The 20,692-nt window shown below is 37.0% G+C and overlaps 1 protein-coding gene and 2 long non-coding RNA genes across 7 annotated transcripts in view; all 3 read left to right on the top strand.

Annotated features, from left to right (window-relative positions):
* The window catches only part of LOC127847487 (rap1 GTPase-GDP dissociation stimulator 1-like), a 112,189-nt gene that overhangs the window by 34,113 nt on the left and 57,384 nt on the right, over nt 1-20,692 (top strand). For 4 of the 5 annotated variants that reach the window (XM_052379458.1, XM_052379457.1, XM_052379455.1 and 1 more), the window contains exons 2-4: nt 2,292-2,393; nt 5,712-5,828; nt 9,186-9,314. In XM_052379458.1, the coding sequence (XP_052235418.1) occupies nt 5,732-5,828; nt 9,186-9,314 (226 nt within the window). In that variant the 5' untranslated portion in view covers nt 2,292-2,393; nt 5,712-5,731. Of the gene's footprint in view, nt 1-2,291; nt 2,394-5,711; nt 5,829-9,185; nt 9,315-9,669; nt 9,735-9,974; nt 10,031-20,692 lie in introns of those variants that run through there. The other variant, XM_052379459.1, reaches the window with a different exon arrangement.
* LOC127847512 (uncharacterized) lies at nt 12,563-13,723 on the top strand. The gene is made up of 2 exons (XR_008034002.1): nt 12,563-12,780; nt 13,598-13,723. It is a non-coding gene; the product is annotated as an uncharacterized LOC127847512 (long non-coding RNA).
* Nucleotides 15,010-15,632, top strand: LOC127847515 (uncharacterized). The gene is made up of 3 exons (XR_008034005.1): nt 15,010-15,160; nt 15,214-15,266; nt 15,426-15,632. It is a non-coding gene; the product is annotated as an uncharacterized LOC127847515 (long non-coding RNA).

The following is a 20,692-nucleotide window of genomic DNA, read 5'->3' as shown; positions in this document are numbered from 1 at the left end:
AATAATAATAATAATTGCACTTACCTCGTTTTTCACGTAAGGCTGGCTATGTCCATTGTTTACATCACTTTAACGCTATAATCCATTTCGTTTCCATTACTTTTCCATTATAACGAATTATAAAGTGCATGAATAGAACACCAAGTATGACATTAACTGTTTCCATTTGTTCCTGTTGTTTATAGACACGCCATATTTATGCATTTGTATGTAAATGTTATGAATAAATCTGACCTGTCATGGCCGCTAGGATGCCGAATTTGCCAGCATCATGGTGGATTCTGACAGATTGTGATTGGTTTATTTTACGAGCTGTCAGAATCCTATTGGCTGATTGGGATGATGCTGGCAGACTGTCATATGGTCATTGGTCAGATAAGGTCACGTGGGCACTTTTGAGAAAGTATATAAGGGCGGTAGATTTCAAAATTGTCAGCACAACTTCCATCTTGGTAGCTCCACTTGACTGGGCAGTAAAGTGAGTAAAACATCTTGGGTAACTATCAATAACTTGAAACCTATTTCCGAGAAAGTGTCCACCCAAACTTGTCTTTATTTGAAAGAACATTTTTAACCTACTAAATAAACATATTATTTAAACTGCCACCAGTCTTGTTGAATATAATACACTGAAAACCCAATAAACCCATCCTGACGGACGCCACAATATGTTTCCAAACTTGAGAACATTTCTATGGATAGCTGGAATCTTCAGGTTTGCAAGCCTTTGTACACTTTTTCCTGCTTAACTTTTGATTTCTGTGTTTTCATATTTGCAGCATTTGCTAAAAAGTTTACATCCAACAGCTTGTGTTTTCAGAAAGACCTTTGATAAAAAGTTTACATCAAGCACTTTTTTTTTTTCAGATGCAACAATGGCTAGAGAGTTTACATCCAGCACTTTGTTTTTTTCAGATGCAACAATTGCTTGAGAGTTTACATCCAGCACTTTGTGTATTCAGATAAAACCTTTGCTTGAGAGTTTGCATCCAACACTCTGTGTTTTCAGATGCAACAATTGCTAGAGAGTTTACATTCAGCACTTTGTTTTTTTTCAGCTGCAGTCATTGCTAGAGAGTTTGCATCCAACTCTTTGTTTTTTTTTTCAGCTGCAGCCATTGCTAGAGATTTTGCATCCAACACTTTGTGTTTTCAGATGCAACCATTGCTAGAAAGTTTACATCCAACACTTTGTGTTTTCAGATGAAACCTTTGCTATAGAGTTTACATCCATCTCTTTGTGCTTTCAGATGCAACCATTGCTAGAGAGTTTATATCCAGCACTTTGTGTTTTCAGATGAAACGTTTGCTAGAGAGTTTACATCCATCACTTTGTGTTTTCAGATGAAATTTTGCTAGAGAATTTACATCCATCACTTTGTGCTTTCAGATGCAACCATTGCTAGAGAGTTTATATCCAGCACTTTGTTTTTTCAGGTACAACTATTGCTAGAGAGTTTGCATCCAACACTTTGGTTTTTTTCAGCTGCAGCCATTGCTAGATGAGAGTTTGCATCCAACACTTTGTGTTTTCAGATGCAACCATTGCTAGAAAGTTTACATCCAACACTTTGTGTTTTCAGATGAAACCTTTGCTAGAGAGTTTACATCCATCGCTTTGTGCTTTCAGATGCAACCATTGCTAGAGAGTTTATATCCAACACTTTGTGTTTTCAGATGAAACGTTTGCTAGAGAGTTTACATCCAGCACTTTGTGTATTCAGATGAAACCTTTGCTTGAAAGTTTACATCCATCTCTTTGTGTTTTCAGACGCATCCATTGCTAGAGAGTTTACATCCAGCACTTTGTGTATTCAGATGAAACCTTCGCTTGAAAGTTTACATTCATCACTTTGGGTTTTAAGATGAAGCGTTCGCTTGAAAGTTTACATCCAGCACTTTGTATATTCAGATGAAACCTTTGTTTGAAAGTTTACATCCATCACTTTGTGTTTTAAGACGCATCCATTGCTAGAGAGTTTACATCCAGCACTTTGTGTATTCAGATGAAACCTTCGCTTGAAAGTTAATATTCATCACTTTGGGTTTTAAGATGAAGCGTTCGCTTGAAAGTTTACATCCAGCACTTTGTATATTCAGATGAAACCTTTGTTTGAAAGTTTACATCCAGCACTTTTTATTTTAAGATGAAACCTTTGTTAAAGAGTTTACATCCACCACTTTGTGTATTCAGATGAATATTTCGCACTTTATGTTTTCAGACGCATCCAAAAACTAGTGTTTCAGATAAAATCATTCAAGATTTTGTATACAACAGCTTCTATTTTCAGATTTGCAACCATTGCTAGAGAGTTTAAAGATAGTGGATGATGCAAACACAACAGACAAGGCTCTTAGTGATATACTAAAAAGGTTTACAGACTCTAAAAATGGTAAGAATTTCTTTAAGTATAAAACATGGGAATGAAATTAATTAATATGTGTACCCAAGTCAGATAAATATACATAATCAGTGCACATTTGATTGATTATAAGTTTGATCCATAAGTAATATTACATAACTTTTGTGCTTTCACTTTTGCAGCCATGACAGCAAATTTTTAGGAGGTTGTCTGTAATACATTTTTCTGTTCATCCTCATATCAGAATGCAAAGTGTATTTCCAGATATAATGTCACTTCTGTTGTGTATGTTTTTGTTGCAAAATGTGCTGTTACTATGGTTGTTGTTGCAGTGTTTTAATTTCACGATTTTGGGAATGGAGCCGGGTCCCTTTGAAATTGGAAAATTCACATTGTTATGACTCAAATTCGGAAATCAGTGTTTTTGTTTTTCACCAGCAAATACTTTTGAGGTCCATAAACGCTGCTAATTACTATTATGCTATATGAAAACTTCCAACAACAAAAAGTGCCATACAAAGGTTTATTACAATAGGAAGACCCTTAAACAACTAACACTGGTGTAAAAGCGTTAAAATACAAACATTCTGCAACTTTTTTGCGACTAAAAATTGTTTCACGAATGTCATCTTGTTTCATTGTACAGATGATTTTGAGTCAGGATCGAATTCAATTGGTTTGTGTTAATATACATAATTTGGAGCGCACTTGCCTTTTAGGTCCAAGCGCTATTACAATGGACAACAGACAACTTCTAAGTCATGTTAAAACTCCATTCTTTCTTTGACGCAGTTCCATTCAGTTATATATTGCTGCACATAAACTTTCATTTTGCAAGCTATCTTTTCTTTTTTCTTGCTAATTGCTTCGAGCTGGACGTCCTTGGACGTGAGGTCAGCTAATTAATAACGTAATGATCATTAATAAAAACTACGTCATGCTTCCGACGCTGCCTGAAGCCAAATTTGCCTTGGCACATACATTTTTGGATATCTTTGGGGGAAATTCAAATTGAATATATTGTCCCACAAAAATAAAAACAAGCGTTTTGTATTTTGTTAAATCATTGTTACCAGACCACATCTAGCATAGAAAGTTTGGCTATTGCTCCAAGGAACACTAATTTCTTTATGTGTTAAATTTAATGTAAGAAGTATTTATTTATTTTGAGTGTTTATTGATTTTTAAAATTGAGAATAAAAGTGATTTTAATATAACGTTTACTAAGGTTTATATAATTGGATGGGAGAAAAACTTGATGCTGAGACTTATAAATTCTATTTTTTGGAAACCTATTCTGAATCTTTTGATCCCATTAAGGGAAAAATATTTATCACATGCCATACCCTGTTTCCCATGTAATATAACCATTGCATATATTTTTATCTTACACATGTGTAATATACTTTTTAAGCGTTTTCATTGGCTTATTTTTCCTTGGATTGACCAATCGCATTTTGTTATTTTGCTCAAATGATGTTGCAACGTCAAATAACGTCACGAAATGTAAACAACATTCGGGATTTATCATTATTTTTGCGTAAATATTTATTTAATTTGCCAATTTAAAAGCATGTGATAAAAAAGATCTGACACTCGTTGTCATATCATACCATATTTTATTAAACTCGTCCAGGAAATTCGTTAGTAAGCTCGCCAAAGGCTCGCTTAAAAAAATTCCTGAACTCGTTTAATAAAATATGGTATGATATGACAACTCATGCCAGATCCTATATACATCATTTTTATGCCCCCGAAGGAGGACATATAGTGATCGGACTGTCCGTCCGTCTGTCCGTCACACTTTGCGCTTAGGTTTCGAAAAATGCTCATAACTTCTATGTCGCTTCAGATAGCAATTTCATATTTGACATGCATGTGTATATGGACAAGACCTTTCCAAACACACACAAATTTTGACCCCTGTGACCTTGACCTTGAACTTAGGGTCCGCGTTTAGGTTTCGAAATCTGCATTTAGGTTTCGAAAAAAGCTCATAACTTCTATCAAGCGTTTATAGGGGGCATAAGTCATCCTATGGTGACAGCTCTTGTTTTTGTTTGGAATTGATTCCTCTACTGGACCCAAATTGAACGAAAAAAACAGGGTGTTGAAGTACAGCCCATAATAATGTTAAGGTGGGTAATCTGGAATAACCTTAATCATATCTGTTTTTCAGCCAGTATGTTCATAGAAATTAACTTGTATGCATGTTTTCTCTTAAACTTTTCAACTTACATCATTCATCCATGCAGGCCTTGTTCCTCTTGATACAAACTTGTGCATGTGCTTTTTTGTCTCCTGCCGGTTTCACCGGAGGGGACTTATGGTTTGCCCTTTGTGTGTCTGTCAGTCCGTGGCCCGTATTCACCAACCGATTCTTAGACTTAAGGATACAGAAAAGACTTAGAACCAAGAAAAATGTGTTCAGTGTTTGACTATATACAGGCCTCCACTGGTGATTATGTCATTAACAAATGTTCCATATGAAGAATAATATAGATAGAGGTGTTTACTGCAGAGTTTGACTCAATATTAAAGAAATTCTTGAATGTTCTAATTTAAAGAATTTTCTTTATTCTTAGACTTAAGTCAAAGAATTGTTTGGTGAATACGGGCCCGTGTGTCAGTCAGTCCGTGAGTCTGTCACACTTTTCTGGACCCTGCGATAACTTTTTAAGTTCTTAATATTTTTTCATGAAACTTGAAACATGGATAGATGGCAATATGGAAACTTATCACGTCATTTCATTTTGTTCCTATGTCAAAAATTCTGGTTGCTATGGCAACAATTTTTTTTTTAAATAATCTGACAATGGCGAAGCCGGTAGGGGACATATATTGCTTGGCAATAGTCTTGTTTATAATCCTACATTAAAAAAATACTGAAGTTATTACCTCTTTGTCAAGTAAGGACATCTTAGCAAAGTTAAAAATGGTTCTGAGTTAAACAAAAAGTCGGAAGCCACATTAATAATACCAACATCTCAAAGTTGTTCAAAACCGTGCAGTTCCTTTGGGTCTCAGGTGACAGACCAAGGACCTTGGACCCCTTTTTATGCCCCCGGATCGAAAGATCGGGGGGTATATTGTTTTTGTCCTGTCTGTCTGTCATTCATTGTGTGTGTCCCAAAACTTTAACCTTGGTTAAAGTTTTGCAATAACTTTTGCATTATTGAAGATAGCAACTTGATATTTGGCATGCATGTGTATCTCATGGAGCTGCACATTTTGAGTGGTGAAAGGTCAAGGTCATCCTTCAAGGTCAAAGGTCAAATATATGGCTTTAAAGCGGCACAATAGGGGGCATTGTGTTTCTGACAAACACATCTCTTGTTGTTGTTGAAGTGGATGAGGTTGCGATCACAATGACAGGGGAGGGTCTGCTGGACAGTCTGCTGCCCCTTGCCAGCACAGCCCACATCACCAAGGTAGCTGAGATCCTTGCAGAGGTTGCAAAAACAGGTGGGTACTGCCTCACACTCACTGTACAATCACCTTAGTTGGCAGTTGACTTAGTTTTGCAGATTTTGTGACCCAAACATAGTGCCAATACAAACCCTCTGTTGAAATGTATCTTATAATAATTTTAGAAAACAGTTGATGCTTTATATCCTATTTTAAGTCAGTTTGGAAACAATCATGGTTTCTAGGCCTTGAAATATGAAATTCATAGTTGCATGATATCTTGAGAATGACCTGAACTTAGGCCATCGTAACTGGTTATTCAGAAAAAAGAAAAACATGTTTCACGTTTGAAGTCAGGTCAGGTCAAGGGTAGTTTCTAAAAGTCAATTAATCAGTATGCTGTATAGTCTTGAGGGAACAGAAGACAATGGTTGATTTAGTGATAAATTGATGGAATGTAAAATTTGTTCAATCGTCAAATTTTCCACCATCATAAGATGATGTGTTGCGAGTAGCACCTGTCTCCCCCTCAAAGGTCAAGGTTTCACTCAGTGGGTAAGGTCCAATTTGGAGTAATTGGAAAATTTCAGCTTGAAGATTACCGACTTACTCATTACCTTGCCATATATTGAATGACTTTGAAATAACTGTGCTCAACAATAATCTTCACACCTAATTTAGCCTTAAGTAGATGGATTTTGAAGTTACTTAATAAAAATGCAATCCTTCATAAGACGAGACAATAAGTCTCATTTATTAATTCTTCCTACCTCAATGGTTGAGGCAACGCTGAAGAGTTAAAAGATCTAATTTTGTCATAAAGCAACTTGGTGGGACTGGAATTTTGTCATGCATTATGCTACTTTGATTAACCACATATGACAACCGTGAGGATACAGCAATTGGAAACAACTGTCTTTCAAAGGTGAAGGTCACACTAAGAGGTCATAAGTCAACTTTGTCAATAAAATAGCTTTAATATTCTGTTGCCGCCATAACTTTTGCATAGTACATGTATGATGGGTTATTAAATCACTTGGTTGAAATGCAATTCATGTTACAACAAAGTTTTACGTGTTGGATTCTTCACTTCAAATGTCAAGGTTGCACTTCAAAGAACAAATCTTGTCTTAAAAGAGCATATTCAGACTGTAACTTTGTCATTCAACTTTCTTTTAAAGAAAACCATGAGGACATTGTATTTCAAGTGTTAAACCTGTCTCCCTACCCCAGAGGTCAGGGACACATTTAGAAGTCAAAGGTAAATTTAAAAACTATAAAATAACTTGTCCAGGCTGTTAATTTGTCGTTGTTCGTAAAATTTTGAGGCATTTTACCAGAAATGTCTACCATGAGGAGACTGAGTTATGTCAATCTCAACTGTCTCATAACCTCATAAGTCAAGGTCACGAGTAGAGGTCAAAAGTCAAATTTGGCCAATGTGGGGGCATTCATGCCCTATGTATTCAATCCCATACATATTTTGTTCTTTCAGGTCTATCCCTTTGTTTTCTTACTAATGTGTGCCTTCTGTTAGGTTAAATTTTATTAACTGGTGTCCATGAGCACTGAAGTGCCATCCTGGTCATCTTGTTAAAGCATAATTGGTTGTTTGGCAGTTTTTAAATGAAAGCATGTGGACATGATGTTGATCACACTAAGCCTGTGTCCCTAGTTCACAGGTCAACTATTATCATAAAAATAATCTCCCTACTTTACTCAAAAGATATTTATTTTATAATTTGTATGTCCCCCACCACTATAGTGGGGGACATATTAGTTTTGCCCTGTCTGTTGGTTTGTTTGTTTGTGTGTTTGTTTGTTTGTTTGCCCCAACTTTAACATTTGCAATAACTTTTGCAATATTGAGGATATCAACTTGATATTTGGCATGCATGTGTATCTCATGGAGCTGCACATTTTGAGTGGTGAAAGGTCAAGGTCAAGGTCATCCTTCAAGGTCAAAGGTCAAATATATAGCATCAAAGCGGCGCAAAAGGGGACAGTGTGTAATGTGTTATAGCAAAGGTCCCTTTCTCAAAGGCTAATAATACACTTACAGGTCAAATGTTCGAAATGTGTGTAATATTGTTTTAATTATAAACCATTTAAATTTGTTGACATAAAAAAAAATGATTTCAGAATTTTGACATATTCTAGTGTTTTCCTTTTTCAATTGGTGATAAATAAAAAGCATTAACAAATGCATTGATGTTAAAACATTGTCTATTTAATTCTTTATCTGCAGAGATTTGATGGCTGCTTAAATATTACAGGCAAATTAAAGGGAGCTTTTCACAGATTTTGGCATGTTTTGGAGTTTGTCATTAAATGCTTTATTTTGATAAATTTAAACATTGGAAATAAAAAACATTGCATCTAAAAAGCTCCTGTAAAAAAAAAAAAAAAAATAAGAAAAAAAAGTAACCCTCAACTGGGCTCGAACCACTGAATCCTGGAGTAAAAGTCTAACCTTCACTCAACTCAGCCATACATGCTCATACAATGAATGATGTATTTTATACTTGATATAAGCAATCCTCGTAGTGTCACAAAATATGACGACAACAACAGAACTATCCAAATTATTTAATCATTTCGCGTTGCAACACTTTATAATTTTCAGTTTTTTAAATCGTCAAAAGATGCATATAATGGATATGGATATTTTAGAGCATGGTTAATGTTCAGTATTACTGTTTTCTCATAAATATCATAACTACAATGAAAATTGGCAAATCTGAAACATTTTTTTTTATTTTGTCAATTTACCAAAGCATGAAAAGGTCCCTTTAATGTCCATGATATCATTTTATGCCATTTAGTGTTGATGAAAGTTGTTATTCCCCCATTAACTCCGATTAAGAACAATGGTGTAACAGTTTATTAATATGCAAGCTTCATGTTCCATTTCATTTAGTGTTTGGACACTTTTTGTCTTTGTCCTACATTTGAAGTGGAGGGTATTGGAGGCATCTTTAATTTTTTGCTCGGCTGTTTACGGAGAAAACCTGTGGTTTGTCATAGCCAGCTCGTCGTCTGCCGTCCAGCGTCTGCTGTCCTACGTCCGTGTCGTGCTTAAACCTTAACATTGGCTCTAAAATCAAAGCTTCCACCTACAACATTGAAACTTCATATGTAGCTGCACCTTGATGAGTTTTACATGCCACACCCATTTTTGGGTCACTTGGTCAAATGTCAAGGCCACTGTGACTTTTAATATTCTTCTGACAAGCTTTCATATATTCAAAACTGCACCCACAGCCGAGCGTTGGCACCCGCTATGCGGTGCTCTTGTTATATTTTGCATTATTGAATATTAATTTGACATGAAGAAAATTCTATTCTGATGGGATAAATCAGGTATATTGCAATTAAAAGCTAGTTTCAAGCATTGTTCATTTTTTATTGCAGAATCAATCCGAGAGCCATGCGTGGAGAAAGGTTTTGTCCCACTGCTCTTGAGAGTACTAGAGGAGCAGACAGATGTGGCCAGTATGACACAGGCCTGTAGGGCCATGGGAAATGTTTGCTTTGATAATGGTAGGTCCTGTAGTATGACACAGGCCTGTAGGGCCCTGGGAAATGTTTGCTTTGATAATGGTAGGTCCTGTAGTGTGACACAGGCCTGTAGGGCCCTGGGCAATGTTTGCTTTGATAATGGTAGGTCCTGTAGTATGACACAAGCCTGTAGAGCCCTGGGCAATGTTTGCTTTGATAATGGTAGGTCCTGTAGTATAACAGGCCTGTAGGGCCTTGGGCAATGTTTGCTTTGATAATGGTAGTTCCTGTAGTATGACAGGCCTGTAGGGCCCTGGGCAATGTTTGCTTTGATAATGGTAGGTCCTGTAGTATGACACAGGCCTGTAGGATCCTGGGCAATGTTTGCTTTGATAATGGTAGGTCCTGTAGTATGACAAAGGCCTGTAGGGCCCTGGGCAATGTTTGCTTTGATAATGGTAGGTACTGTAGTATGACACAGGCCTGTAGGATCCTGGGCAATGTTTGCTTTGATAATGGTAGGTCCTGTAGTATGACAAAGGCCTGTAGGGCCCTGGGCAATGTTTGCTTTGATAATGGTAGGTCCTGTAGTATGACACAGGCCTGTAGGGCCCTGGGCAATGTTTGCTTTGATAATGGTAGGTACTGTAGTATGACACAGGCCTGTAGGGCCCTGGGCAATGTTTGCTTTGATAATGGTAGGTCCTGTAGTATGACACAGGCCTGTAGGGCCCTGGGCAATGTTTGCTTTGATAATGGTAGGTCCTGAAGTATGACACAGGTCTTTATGGCTATGTTTGCTTTGATAATGGTGTGTCCTGTAGTATGAATGACACAGGTTTGTAAGTCCCTGGGCAATATTTGGTTTGATAATGGTATGTCCTGTAGTATGGCACAGGTCTGTAAGTCCCAGGGCAATGTTTGCTTTGATAATGGTAGGTCCTGTAGTATGACACAGGCCTGTAGGGCCCTGGGCAATGTTTGTTTTGATAATGGTAGGTCCTGTAGTATGACACAGGCCTGTAAGTCCCTGAGCAATATTTGTTTTGATAACAGTTGGTCATGTAGTATGACAAAGGTCTGTATGGCAATATATGCTTTGGTATTGGTAGGTCCTGTAATATGACTAAGTCTGTATGGCTGTATTTGCTGTGATAATGATAGGTCATGTAGTATGGCACTGGTCTGAATGGCAATGTTTGCTTTGATACTGGTAGGTCCTGTTGTATGATAAAGGTCTGTATGGCAATATTTGCTTTGATAATGGTAGGTTCTGTAGTCTGACCCAGGTCTGTATGGCAATATTTGGTTTGATAATGGTACATCATGTAGTATGAAGCAGGTCTGTATGGCAATATTTTGTTTGATAATGAAATGTCCTGAAGTATGACACAGGTCTGTATGGTAATTTTTGTTTTGATAATGGTAGGTCCTGTAATATGACACTGGTCTGTATGGCAATATTTGTTTTGATAATGGTTTGCCTGTAGTTTGACACTGGTCTGTATGGCAATATTTGTTTTTAGCTCACCTGAGCGATAGCTCGGGGTGAGCTATTGTGATCACTCAGCGTCCGGCGTCCGTCCGTCCGTCTGTCTGTAAACAATTTGTAAACATCTTCTTCTACTAAACCATTGAGCCAATTTCAACTAAATTTCATGTGGAGCATCCCTAGGTCATGGGACAAAAGAATTGTTAAAAACAATTTGATCACATAACCAAGATGGCCGCCATGACCATATATGGTAAAAACCTTAAAAAATCTTCTTGTCAGAAACCGCTCATCAGATTTTCAAAAAATTTCACAGGGATGACCTTTGAAGGCTCCCCTGAAAAAGTTGTTCAATGAAATTTGATTCGTCAAAAAACATGGCCGCAGGAGCTTGTTGAACTTTGCATGTTTATTCGTTTTTGCCTATTTTGTGAAAACTTTCAAAAATCTTCCACATTTTTTATGTCCCCCACTATAGTAGTGGGGGACATATTGTTTTTGCCCTATCTGTCTGTTGGTCTGTTGGTCTGTCTGTCTGTTTGCGCCAACTTTAACATTTTGCAATAACTTTTGCTATATTGAAGATAGCAACTTCATATTTGGCATGCATGTGTATCTCATGAAGCTGCACATTTTGAGTGGTGAAAGGTCAAGGTCATGGTCATCCTTCAAGGTCAGAGGTCAAATATATGTGGCCAAAATCGCTCATTTTATGAATACTTTTGCAATATTGATGATAGCAACTTGATATTTGGCATGCATGTGTATCTCATGGAGCTGCACATTTTGAGTGGTGAAAGGTCAAGGTCATCCTTCAAGGTCAGAGGTCAAATAAATGTGGCCCTAATCGCTTATTTTATAAATACTTTTGCAATATTGAAGATAGCAACTTGATATTTGGCATGCATGTGCATGTCATGGAGCTGCACATTTTGAGTGGTGAAAGGTCAAGGTCAAGGTCATCCTTCAAGGTCAGAGATCAAATATATGTGGCCCAAATCGCTTATTTTATGAATACTTTTGCAATATTGAAGATAGCAACTTGATATTTGGCATGCATGTGTATCTCATGGAGCTGCACATTTTGAGTGGTGAAAGGTCAAGGTCATCCTTCACAATGTCAAGGTCATCCTACAAGGTCAAACATCATATAGGGGGACATTGTGTTTCACAAACACATCTTGTTGTCCGATCCTTTCCAAATTTGCACAGTGTCTTTATGTCTTATAGGACACGAACCCTACAAAAAATGAGCATTATTGGTCCATAAAGTACAGAATTACCTCCCCTTGAATTGAGAAGGTGTGTTTATGCAATAAAGTCCAAATTTTTCATCCAATTCTTTGCAAACTTGTTTATATATCAGATTAAAGAGAATAAAATTTTCTTTATTATGGTTTTTCTTTCATGAAAATCCATAAAGGATAAGTGTTATTAATCGTTGCTTAATTAATGAACAATGCGAATTATCGGTATTGATTTTTTTCCTGACATGCCGTCCCAGATATTAACCGCTTTCAGCTGTAGACTGTGCATCAATACATCGCCGTGTTATTGACCTGAAAAATTCATACGCAGTCGGCATTAACACCGGTCATCGAGACAAATTACTGATGTGAAAACAAATCGTACATCGTAGAGGATTAAATAAACAATTACATCTGATTAAAGATTAAAGATTGCTGCCGATTTAAATCAATTTGAGTACTTTTTGCGTATATTTGATGCCGAATGGGAAGCTGTGTTTAGACTTAAGTTGAGAAAAATGGCAACGAGATACTTGCCTGTTGATAGCTAAAGAAACTTCAGCGTACAGTTTATAATGGGTGGCCATTCCCAGCTGTAGTCTACGGGCGGGTAGTGAACTGGTTGAGAAAAGTGGAAGCTTGTGGAAAAGCGGTTTGAGAAGTTTGTAAGAAAACCCTGAATTATCAGTCTTGTGGGAAGAAGGCATTGCGTCTCCACGCAGAGGGCCCTTATCACATAAAGAATATAAGAACCATCAAGACCAACCAGGTAGGGTTTTTATTTTTTTAAACTAACACCCCGGATTCGGTCGTATTTTCTGTTGCTAAAGTTTACTGTTTAGGTTGTTTTGCATAAAAAATCGGCCAGATAAATCTAGCAAATTTGCCAATTTTTTTTATTAATAACGTATGATTCATTGATTGTGAGCTTTTAAAACATTTTGACCTTTAAATAAAGCATAAATCAGGAAAAGAATTTTAACAGTAATTGAAAATACGATCAAATACGCCATTTTTGCTGACTGGGACAGGTCTTTTTTAGTTAAATAAAATGTTTTATTGTCCCCAACATATGAGCCCAGCAGCAAGAAATGTTGTTTTTTTTACTTTTTGTAAAACAAATATGGGCAACCTACCGTAATCCAAATTCGCCGACACCTTAATTCGACGATGTTCTATTTTTATCGATTAAATGGATGATTATTGTCTTGGAATCATTTCAAAGTAATACAGCCGAGTTTAAAATTATTATTTTGTGCTATTAAACATAAATTATTTCTTAAATTATTTGCTAAATATTGCTTCATGTAACCGTTACATCGTCAAATTTGGGTCACACCAGGATACAATTATTTAGCATTCAAACAATGATTGGGATAAAAACTAGGGAAACCCATGCTGAAATTTTCAATTTTAACTCTTTAGCAGAAGCCACCATACCCAATTTTCTTAGGTGTATGTGGAGGCTTCTGGCAGCATGATTCTGTGAATATAAATGGTGACATTTGATTCTGCATTAATTAAACATGTATTATTGACTTTTTTAAAGTATGTGTGAAAAATATAATTTGTAACCACTGTTACAGGTTTTATCTGGTTCTTCAAAAGCAACACCTGCAGTCGAGTCCATGCCAGACAGAGGGTGCATGTGAATGAATTGCCTTTTGACTAAGTTTTGTGTGTTCCTTATCAAATACATGAAGATTTTTAAATATATGTGTATGTTGTTTTTTTAAGAAAATAGAATCACCAGAACAGGTACAGGCACCCTTTAAATGTGTCGAATCCAGGAGCTTCTGGGGGCCTCTGGCCCCCTTGTCCCCTGGCCCCACCGAGGGCCCTGCGGCCCCCTGGCCCCCAGCTTTAAGTTCAGGATTTTCAAAATATCCAACTTTGACCCCTGCAAATGCTTTGCTAAAACTTTGGCTACAGTTTCTAAAATTTGGCTACACAAAATTCCATTTGGCTAAAATGTTGGCCACAGAAATTTTTGGGTAAGAGGAGCCCTGTTTGGATTGTATTTGGGTCAACTGGGGTCAGCAACTAGGCACTAGGTCAAATAATAGAAAAACCTTGTGTAGACTATAGAGGTCACAGTTTTCATCAGATTTTATTGAAATATAGTCAGAATGTTTGTCTTGTTAAAATCTGGATTGGGATTGACTTTGGGTCATCTAGGGTCAAAAAACTAGGTCAGATTAAAAAAACAAACTTTTGTAGACAGTAGAGGTCACAGTTTTCATTAAATCTTTATGAAATTTGGCCAGAATATTAATCTTGATGAAATCTGGGTTGGGATTGTATTAGGGTCATCTGGGGTCAAAAACTAGGTCAAATCATAGAAAAACTTTGTGAAGACAATAGAGGTCATAGTTTTCATATGATCTTAATGAAATATGGTCAGAATGTTTATCTTGATAATATCTGATTTTGGATCGTATATGGGTCATCTGGGGTCAAAAATTAGGTCACCGGGCAAATTCTAGTAAAACCTTGTGTAGATGAAAGAGGTCACAGTTTTCATCACGTCTTAATGAAATTTTGTCAGAATGTATTAATTAATAAAACTTGGCTTGGGATCGTATATGGGTCTAATAAAATTTAAGTTCATGAAGCAAGGTTAGTCAGGTGAGCGATTCAGGGCCATCATGGCCCTCTTGTGATAATGGTAGGTCCTGTAGTATGACACTGGTCTGTATGGCAATATTTGTTTTGATGATGGTAGGTCCTGTAGTATGACACAGTTCATTGTGGCTATATTTGCTGTGACAATGGTAAGTACTGTAGTATGACACAGGTAACTGTGGCTATATTAGCTGTGATTATGGTACTTCTTGTTGTATGACCCAGGTCTGTATGGTAATATTTGTTTTGAAAATGGTAGGTCCTATAGTATGACACTGGTCTGTATGGCAATATTTGTCTTGATAATGGTAGGTCCTGTAGTATGACACAGTTCATTGTAGCTATATTTGCTGTGACAATGGTAGGTACTGTAGTATGACACAGGTAACTGTGGCTATATTAGCTGTGATTATGGTACTTCTTGTTGTATGACCCAGGTCTGTATGGTAATATTTGTTTTTATAATGGTAGGTCCTGTAGTATGACACTGGTCTGTATGGCAATATTTGTTTTGATAATGGTAGGTCCTGTAGTATGACACTGGTCTGTATGGCAATATTTGTCTTGATAATGGTAGGTCCTGTAGTATGACACTGGTCTGTATGGCAATATTTGTTTTGATAATGGTAGGTCCTGTAGTATGACACTGGTCTTAATGGTAATATTTGTTTTGATAATGGTAGGTCCTGTAGTATGACACTGGTCTGTATGGCAATATTTGTCTTGATAATGGTAGGTCCTGTAGTATGACACTGGTCTGTATGGCAATATTTGTTTTGGTACTGGTAGGTCCTGTAGTATGACACTGGTCTGTATGGCAATATTTGTTTTGATAATGGTAGGTCCTGTAGTATGACACTGGTCTGTATGGCAATATTTGTCTTGATAATGGTAGGTCCTGTAGTATGACACTGGTCTGTATGGCAATATTTGTTTTGATACTGGTAGGTCCTGTTGTATGATAAAGGTCTGTATGGTAATATTTGCTTTGATAATGGTAGGTCCTGTAGTATGACACTGGTCTGTATGGTAATATTTGCTTTGATAATGGTAGGTCCTGTTGTATGATAAAGGTCTGTATGGTAATATTTGCTTTGATAATGGTAGGTCCTGTAGTATGACACAGGTCTGTATGGCAATATTTGTCTTGATAATGGTAGGTCCTGTAGTATGACACTGGTCTGTATGGCAATATTTGTTCTGATAATGGTAGGTCCTGTAGTTTTACACTGGTCTGTATGGCAATATTTGTTTTCCTGTAGTATGACACAGTTCATTGTGGCAATATTTGCTGTGACAATGGTACGTACTGTAGTATGACACAGGTAACTGTGGCTATATTAGCTGTGATAATGGTACGTCCTGTAGTATGACACAGGTCACTGTGGCTATATTTGCTGTGACAATGGTACGTCCTGTAGTATGGCACAGGTCACTGTTGCTATATTAGCTGTGATAATGGTACGTCCTGTAGTATGACACAGGTCACTGTGGCTATATTTGCTGTGAAAATGATAGGTCCTGTAGTATGACACAGGTCACTGTGGCTATTTTTGCTGTGACAATGATAGGTCCTGTAGTATGACACAGGTCATTGTTGCTATATTTGCTTTGACAATGATAGGTCCTGTAGTATGACACAGGTCACTGTGGCATATTTACTTGGCCAATGGTCGGTCCTGTAGTATGACACAGGTCATTGTTGCTTTATTTGCTGTGACAATGATAGGTCCTGTAGTATGACACAGGTCATTGTTGCTATATTTGCTGTGACGATGATAGGTCCTGTTGTATGACACAGGTCACTGTGGCTATATTAGCTGTGATAATGGTAGGTCCTGTAGTATGACACAGGTCACTGAGGCTATACACTTCAATACCGTTATTTCGAAGTCGTCGGGACCGTTAAAAAAACTTCGGATTAACGATAATTTGAAATAAACATTTGACATACGACTTCTTTGATTCTGTAATAATAAAACGTTGTTGAATTCGCATGGTACGGCTACACGCTACTATTAATAATTGTTTTACTTAAAAACGTAAACTAGTCAGATGGCAATAGATTTCTACTTGTAACAAACGAATGAATAAAACGATTCTTGTTCTTCTTTTTATGTTCTCTCTAAGTACAGAACATATTAAATATAATGAATATGCACTTATTATCAGAACATATAAAATATAACGAATTGCACAAATTATCAGACCATATTAAATATAACGAATAGCACAAATTGTCATACATGTAAATACAGATGAATACATTTTCGGAAATGTATTAACATTTTTTGAAAATAAGATAAAATTAGATGTCTCTCTGAACACTGGACTTAGCAGCACTAAACTGGACGCGTGTAACATATTTCTCCAATGTGTCAAGGACGTTGAAGCACTCACTTCCGCCCGTGTTTTCTCGCAGAAGGTAGAGTTTATATAAGATGAATTTCATTGGACCACATTTACTCAGACCTAACGTGACACGTTTATTTGTTACTAAAGAATGCAAAACTACATAAATAGTAATTGCCGGCTTTTGACGACATTATAAAATTAACGTCTACGCGCAGACGACAAAGGAGTAATTATCAGCTTTTGACGCGCCACGCCCTGAAGACAAAGGTGTGAAATTTTGCTAATCGTTTTGCAGCTTTGACTTCAGATTAAAGATTGATGATTAGGTGCGAATTATATTGTCGGGACCGACAGAATCACTTCGAATTAACGATTTTTTCAGTTTAACGAAGTTCGGATTAACAATGAAATTTTACATTAAACAAAGAAGAACCAAATTCGGGACCGGAAAAATACTTCGAAATAACGGTGACTTCGGATTATCGGTGTTCGAAATAACGGTGTTGAAGTGTATTTGCTGTGATAATGGTAGGTCCTGTAGTATGACACAGGTCACTGTGGCTATATTTGCTGTGATAATGGTAGGTCCTGTAGTATGACACTGTTCATTGTGGCTATATTTGCTGTGATAATGGTAGGTCCTGTAGTATGACACAGGTCACTGTGGCAATATTTGCTTTGATAATGGTAGGTCCTGTAGTATGACACTGGTCTGTATGGCAATATTTATGCCCCCCTTCGAAGAAGAGGGGGTATATTGCTTTGCTCATGTCGGTCTGTCGGTCTGTCCGTCCACCAGGTGGTTGTCAAACGATAACTCAAGAACGCTTGGGCCTAGGATCATGAAACTTCATAGGTACATTGATCATGACTCGCAGATGACCCCTATTGATTTTGAGGTCACTAGGTCAAAGGTCAAGGTCACGGTGACCTGATAAAGTAAAATGGTTTTTGAATGATAACTCAAGAACACATACGCCTAGGATCATGAAACTTCATGGGTAGATTGATCATGACTCGAAGATGACCCCTATTGATTCTGAGGTCACTAGGTCAAAGGTCAAGGTCACGGTGACCCGAAATAGTAAAATGGTTTCCGGATGATAACTCAAGAATGCATACGCCTAGGATCATGAAACTTCATTGGTAGATTGATCATGACTGGCAGATGACCCCTATTGATTTTGAGGTCACTAGGTCAAAGGTCAAGGTCACGGTGACCCGAAATAGTAAAATGGTTTTCGGATGATAACTCAAGAACGCATATGCCAAAGATCATGAAACTTGATAGGTAGATTGATCATGACTTGCAGATGACCCCTATTGATTTTGAGGTCAGAAGGTCAAAGGTCAAGGTCACGGTGACCCGAAATAGTAAAATGGTGTCCGGATGATAACTCAAGAATGCTTATGGCTAGGAGCATGAAACTTCATAGGTACATTGATCATGACTGGCAGATGACCCCTATTGATTTTCAGGTCACCAGGTCAAAGGTCAAGGTCACAGTGACAAAAAACATATTCACACAATGGCTCTCACTACAACGGAGAGCCCATATGGGGGGCATGCATGTTTTACAAACAGCCCTTGTTATTTTGATAATGGTAGGTCCTGTAGTATGACACAGTTCATTGTGGCTATATTTGCTGTGACAATGGTACGTACTGTAGTATGACACAAGTAACTGTGGCTATATTAGCTGTGATAAAGGTACGTCCTGTAGTATGACACAGGTCACTGTGGCTATATTTGCTGTGATAATGGTAGGTCCTGTAGTATGACACAGGTCACTGTGGCTATATTTGCTGTGTTAATGGTAGGTCCTGTAGTATGACACAGGTCACTGTGGCTATATTTGCTCTGACAAAGGTAGGTCCTGTAGTATGACACATGTTATTGTTGCTATATTTGCTGTGACAATGATAGGTCCTGTAGTATGACACAGGTCACTGTGGCTATATTTGCTGTGACAATGATAGGTCCTGTAGTATGACACAGGTCACTGTGGCTATATTAGCTGTGATAACGGTAGGTCCTGTAGTATGACACAAGTTTGTATGGCAATATTTGTTTTGATAATGGTAGGTCTTGTAGTATGATACAGGCCACTGTGGCTATAATTTTGAGATTTGTAAGAAGGCAACTGATAGTTGATGTATTCTGATTGTAAAATTTAGTTTTTTACACAGTTTCTCTGATTGTACTTGATTTAGCTCCACTATATGACATATCTGACTAAAGGAGTACCTGGTTAGTAAGATTTGAATTCAGGTGCTCTTATTGCACTGTAAAATATATCTGTCCAGCTCACGACTGTGCATGGCAAAAATCAATTGGAAGTTGAGTACTATGTTAATGCAAATATACTGCCCAGCAGATGGTTCAATTTAACAAGCAGACACACAGATCACTGTTAATGGATGGTCTCCATAACCCTGTTTTATTCACTGGAACCTAACCTTACATGCAAATAACCTAGAAGCTTGCTGAAGGCTGGGAAATAAAGTTACCTTTCATGTTATGAATTTGAAGGTCTTTTGTTCTTTGTAAAAAAAACACTTCCCGCTTTTTTCTTGGTTTCTTTCAACTTTGGCTGTATCAATAACCAATAACTTTGGAATCATTTACACCCAAATTTCATGAAAGTATAATGTACAGAAAAATTTAGCTTAATAAACAAATAAACATTTATGTTTCAGATATTAACACTTACATTCTTTTCCAAGGTTCCTTGATAACTTAATTGAGAAAACAACAACATTTGTTTTGGATAAACATTCTGGTGACTCAACAGAAAACAATTCAAAATAAGGAATAATCAAAGCGCTGAAGGCACTGAAGTTGTTTGCTATTGCATAATCTTGCATGCAACTCACTTTTTCCAAATCAGGTTATAGCTTTTGTTTGAAATAATCACAACCCGTTAATATGTATAAAGAGTGTGTCTAAGGGCACAGGTCAGATGCTGTGCACTGTTTATCATCCTATTTATATGTTATAGAGATAACTTAGACAAAATAACAACAGCATGTCCTTTTTTAGACGTTCTGAAAGCATGGAAACTATGATGAAAATTGTATAATGAGAACCAGTTAATACAAATGAAATTTGCATTCACCATCATATTAAATGAACATTGTTGAAATATTGAATATCTATCACACATTAGAAGATAATTTCATGATGGAAATTCCCTTTTCAAAACTTTTTTGACACCATAATTTTTTATACAATATCAAAATGTACAATTAGACCTTAATTAAATGGCCTTACATAACGCCAGCAGACACGAATGAATATATTCAAATATTTCATAGGCTGATTTGAGAAAAATCCTCTGAACTTTGGCTACATCACTGTGTCTGTGCACAGCATAAAGGATGTAAAACTGTTCAGTGTAAGGAATTCCAGACTTCTCTCTGCATGTTCAAACAACACATAGACACAAATTGTGGCCCAGTTACAATTACCCGTTAAAATCCATCTAGCAGAATTTCAGGGTCAGTAATCGGTCACTAAATCATCAGGGTAAGAAATATTTGACTATTAGTATTAATAAACACAGTTTTGCTTTCAAGATGAGAAAACAAACACTACCGAAATAGTTTATGGTCACCATAAAAGGAAAATACTTTCATTATTTAACCACAAATCTTTTCCATACTCGGTCAGCAAGTCTGGACATCGTTCCTGAACGCCT

The sequence above is a fragment of the Dreissena polymorpha genome, chromosome 10, assembly GCF_020536995.1.
Source record: "Dreissena polymorpha isolate Duluth1 chromosome 10, UMN_Dpol_1.0, whole genome shotgun sequence".
Taxonomy (NCBI): domain Eukaryota; kingdom Metazoa; phylum Mollusca; class Bivalvia; order Myida; family Dreissenidae; genus Dreissena; species Dreissena polymorpha.
The sequence above is the reverse complement of the archived record's forward strand: the minus strand, read 5'-3'. Positions and strand labels throughout refer to the sequence as shown.